The sequence below is a fragment of the Podarcis gaigeae genome (assembly GCF_964106915.1).
Source record: "Podarcis gaigeae genome assembly, chromosome: 5".
NCBI classification, from domain to species: Eukaryota; Metazoa; Chordata; class Lepidosauria; order Squamata; family Lacertidae; genus Podarcis; species Podarcis gaigeae.
This window is the reverse complement of record NC_139681.1, coordinates 28,567,831-28,572,784: the sequence shown is the minus strand read 5'-3', so window position 1 is coordinate 28,572,784 and position 4,954 is coordinate 28,567,831. Positions and strand designations below refer to the sequence as shown.

Here is a 4,954-nt window from a genome sequence, read left to right as displayed (position 1 = left end):
TTTTGAAATCACATCGCGATAATGATTTTGACTCAGCAATACACAGCAATATATTACTCCTCGCGCAAGGGAGAACAGGGCAGCTGATTGCAAGGCACCACTGAAATCACACAATGATCTCAGCCGATTCTGAGCTGCCTTCCCTCACGCTGACTGAAGAAAAGGGCAGCTGATCACCCTCACATCAATGCACTGTGGCACTACCTTCCCCTGGCACTGAGGCAGAGCAGCTTTTCTCAGTCAGCAGGAAAGCAGCACCGCCACAGTAGACATGCATCTTGTGCATTTTGGCTAGCTACCACCGTAGGTTGCCCCACTGAAGGCAGCCTGATGTACCCCCCCCAACCCCACCCAACCATGACTGTGACTGCTCCTTCCCTCATCCCCACACCTGATCTCCATTTTCAGACATTGTGATATATTGGAATATTGTGATGTTTAGCTGCTGATATATCACAACAATGAAAACCAGATATAGCTCAGCCCTAGTCTTAATAGGAGCTACTCCACATTTTGTTCAAAAAATTGCTTTGCGGAGGTAACTACCACAGTTATCAAATTTTTCAAAAGGGGTCATGGCTTGGCTGTTGAAAAATAGGGGGTCCTCAGTAATTAGCTTATTGGGAATCACTGAAATAGACTGATAGCCAAGATACCAGTATAACCTAGATCTTGTTGGACAACTCATATTAAGTTCAACAGGATTATATAGTTTTCCAGAAGTATAGACAGTATGCATCCAGAAAAGAAGCCCCCTCCCACCCTGTAATGACACTCAGGCTATGGGGAGGAAAAGCCACAACACCTGTATCCTCCTCTTTTAATAAAAGTTCTGTAAAGTAACTCTAGAAATATTAAATGGGGCAAGTACCGTATATTACTTCACTACATGTCTACCCACAGGTATAGATCGTTATTTTTTCCATAAAAGCAGAGTGGTCAAGTGAGAAGCTGCCTGCAACTCACCCCCCCCCCCCAATTCTATTCTATACAAGACATGTGCCAGAAACTAAGACTATTACCACCAATTGCGAAAAACACCATCTGTTGTTCTGTTACATAATGCTATCCTTCCAGATACATAGGAATGAATCTTCCAGCAAAATCCACTAGGAAAAAAGTGTCACCTTATGTTAAAGAATTGCACAACAGATAATCAGGAATTCTCAGTTTTTAATATCTAAAAATCATGTTTCTTAATACAATATTTCTCCCCCACAGGATAATTTCTAACCTGGCAGCATCCTTGCACAGGATGCAACCTGAATTTCAGTTATATACCGAACTGCTCTCTGCTCCAGCCAATTTAGTATCATTATTGGCTTTTCAGCACATTTTTTTCTCCCAAATCCACCCAGGAGAGAAGGAGCAGGACAACATCCTCATCAGTCTGAATTGACATGGGAACTGAAAAGTACTGGACCATTCATAGGGAAAGTTAACTAGCAAGCTTTAGGGAAGAATTCTTATTGCCTTAATTTTTTTCAGCTGTAGCAAAAGGAAAAAAGAGGGGGGGTTTGCAGCCCAAAGTTTATTTCTAAATTAAGCCAAGTAGTGTAGTTGTTGTTTTTAACCAAACCTATTCTTCCATATCTTCACAGCAACCAGTAGGAATAAATACAATGGCACCTGACTGCTTTGCACGCACAGAATGGAGAGGAAGGCTCCGGATTTTGTAGTAGCTTCCTTGCAGGAAGAGCTGTGGAATACAGTATGTGTCCTGAGTGGATGATGGTTCCCCTCTCCGCTCCAAGCAGCTGAGACACACACACAAAACAAAGCAGCTCAGGCCACGTTCTTGGCCAGAAAAGAGGCAGTGCCCACCTTAAGTGTTCTCAGTTTGTATGCCAAGTAGGAGTTGGCTGTTGTGCTACTGGGAATTTGCCTGCAGGTGGGGAGGGCAACATCCACCCTTAAAAAATACCCTACTTCTATGTGTACCATTTGAAATGCGGGTTTGGAGTAGGTGTGGGACCTGTTTTCCTTCCTTAACTCTTCATTTAATGTCGCCTGCAGATCTGCCCCTCCACCTTAAGCCAGTGGAGTTGAGTTCTTCATGCTCTCTGAAATAACTGAACCAGAAGTAGCAGCAGATGCTGACTTATCTCCCTAAAACAAATCAAGACACCTCCCAATAAATCCCCTCGTGGAAGTAGGGCATTTTGTGTGGTGCAGCAATAGGAAGGAAGGAAGCTGCAAGTTCAGAAGGGGGGGGGGAGCCTCTGGCCAGTGAATGGGCAGGACTCTTCCTATGGCTTTGCTCTCCCCAACCGCAGCCATCAGCACCTCTGGAAGCTAGAGTGTCGAGGGGCCTGGGGCGAGCTGGGCACTCCCTTCCCGGCGGGCCTTGGGGACGAGAAAAGGGCTCGCATCTTCCCTCCGTCTAAAGCGGATGGCGGGCAGCTCAGGCCAGGAGCATGGCGGGTCTGGGGATGGTCCTTCAAGGGGACACCTGGGGCCCCGGGTAGGGCTCTCCGCCGCACCAGAAATCCGCCGCCTGGGCCGTCTCGAGCAGCCACACCTCCTTGGGCAGCCCCGGAGGGTCGGCGGCGGGCGGAGGCAGGCTCTGCCCGTCCAGCAGGCGGAAGTAGTGGCAGTCCCGCCCGTGCTCCGGGTCGTAGGGCGGCGCGAGAATGTCGAGGAAGGCGGCGGGCCCGCCCACGGCGTCGATCTGGTGCAGGTTGTCGGTGTGCGGTGACAGCAGGCACGGCGCCGAGGCGGGCGTGTAGAGCTGGTGCGAGCGGAGCAGGGCGCGCCGGCGGGAGCGAGCAGGAGGGGGCTGCCCCGACGACGACGCCCCCGCGGAGGTGGCGCTTCCCGCCCCGGCTCCCCCGGCTCCGCCGTCGGGGGCGTCGAAGCAGGCGATGCGCAGCGTGCCGTAGAGCACCTTGAGCAGCCCGTCCATGCCCGGGTGGTCGTGCAGAGGGATGCAGGCGCCGGCGCGCAGCACGAAGACGCCCATGCTGAAGCTCTCCGTCTCGCAGATGTGCATGTAGCTGACGGGAGGCTGCGCCAGGCCCGGCACCGCCGACGGGCCCCGCGGGGACAGGCGCAGGTCCTCGGCCCGGACCTCGTTCAGCAGCTGCTGCAGGCGGTGCAGGTTCTCCGCGAAGCGAGGCCCGCTCCCGTCGCCGCCGCCGCTGTTGTTGTTACCGCCTGGCGGACGGAACGTGAGGCGGGCCTGCCGGGCCACCCGCTGGATCAGGGAGGCCATGTTGTCGCGGGGCATCGTGCCGCCGCCGCCGCCGCCGCCGCTGCCTCCCCACAGCGGATGGTGCGAAGCTCTGCGCACGCGCCGCCTCGTCCGCTTTCCGCCTCCCTTTCCCCCCTTTGGTCCCGCTAGGCATTATGGGGAGTGTAGTTCTCTTCCTCGACCGTTTCTCCCTGCGGAGTTTCTTTTTTTTGTTTGTTTGTTTGAAACGCACCTTCACGGGGTTCCCTGTTTTTTTTAAAAAAGGAAAGCTGAAGGGGACGGAGGGTTTTAATGGGGCAAAACTTGCCGGCCTTCTCCTTTCCTTTCTCTCGGAGAGACTACAATTCCCATGAGGCAGATGGGGCCGCGTGTCTGAAGAGTGTTTTCCTTCGGGGTGACAGGCCGCCTCCGTCAGCGGCTGGTAAACGGCATAACCTTCTGGCTTGGGCCGCAGGCGTCTTTGGGCTCCTGGAAAAAACGGTCACCCAGCAAACTTCTGTTTAGGAATGTTTACACGTTCTGGTTGCTGGCACACCATGTCCTCCTCAAAGAATTCTGGGTACTGTAGTTTGCTAAGGGTTGCTGGGAATTGTAACTCTGTGAAGGGTGAACTACAGCGCCCAGGATTCTTTGAGGGAAAGAATGTGCTTTAAATGTGTACACAGCCTCGTTTTGAAGGATGTGGGGCAGATTTCTGGCAGACAGTTCCAGAGCTTGCCCCTCCCACCACACTCTAGGATATTTCTTTCATAAAGGACGCACACATCTTAAGTCAGAAAGAACATATGTATTTAAAAACAACATTTAATAATGAAAAATGAACCATTTAAATTTTAAATTGGTACTGTGCCTTTCCAATATAGAAGAGTAGCATTATGATTCTACCTCTCACAACTTTTGCTTAAGGCGTAGGTTTGTATGTATCAACAACACTGAATTTTCGTGACACAAATATTTTGTTTTCCACACTTGTGTAGTTTAGCCTAAGTCCAGTGAAATGCATCACTCTCTTCAGCTAGGTTAGCAAGAATAGATCATTTTTACAGTGATCACAACTGACTTCAGGTCCTTTGTTTCACCTGTTGCCATTGACATTAAACTAATATGCCTAGTATTTACCTGAGAAGTAAGAATCAGTGCAGATCTACAGGACTGCTGCAGCAGTGAGTGGACCATTAAGGCTGCAATATGCTCAGCTGAAATAAATGTAAAAATGGTTGGGATCCAGTTGTAAATACTAAAATACTGAAAACTTGCTGGTTCAATTTAATGCTTGACAGACAAATGCTGTATATTGCAAACTTTGGATTAGTTTATTTGAGGAGATAATTAACTTCCTGAGACTCCAAGCTGCATATCAGAACGAATATACTCACAGTTTTCTTCTTTGCCAGCACTCTCTGCCCTTTCTGCAGATTCAAGTATTGTGTCATCCTTCCAACAACTTCCTTATTTCTCACTCTAAGCCCAAATAAACACCAAATATTTATTTATTCACAGTATTTATAGCCCACTTTTCATTTAATGTTTTCAGTAACAGAGTGAGGAACTAAGTAATAAAAATAAACAATAACAATATGCAAAAAGTTACAAAATCATACAAACAGGTCCAATAAACAACAATGTTGCCATAATGTAAACAAGCAAAACCACATCAACAAAATTAATATTTCGAATTTAACAAAATTCCTAGATAAAAACAAACAAAACATTCATATAGATTAAATATCCAATGGCTTTAGCAACAATTCCCACCCCATC

General features: G+C 48.8%; 1 protein-coding gene across 1 annotated transcript; it reads right to left on the bottom strand.

The window, feature by feature from the left end:
* Positions 1 to 1,153: 1,153 nt before the first annotated feature.
* On the bottom strand, positions 1,154 to 4,373 carry ADO (2-aminoethanethiol dioxygenase). The gene is made up of 2 exons (XM_083740122.1): positions 4,313 to 4,373; positions 1,154 to 3,661 (listed from the first exon to the last, which is right to left on the bottom strand). The coding sequence occupies exon 2, from the start codon at positions 3,227 to 3,229 to the stop codon at positions 2,441 to 2,443; it is 789 nt and encodes a 262-aa protein (XP_083596248.1). The 5' UTR covers positions 3,230 to 3,661; positions 4,313 to 4,373; the 3' UTR covers positions 1,154 to 2,440.
* Positions 4,374 to 4,954: the final 581 nt, after the last annotated feature.

What these genes read in the sequence shown, in the direction of transcription:
- ADO (XM_083740122.1), bottom strand. Translation starts at nt 3,229, where the DNA reads ATGCCCCGCGACAACATGGCCTCCCTGATCCAGCGGGTGGCCCGGCAG.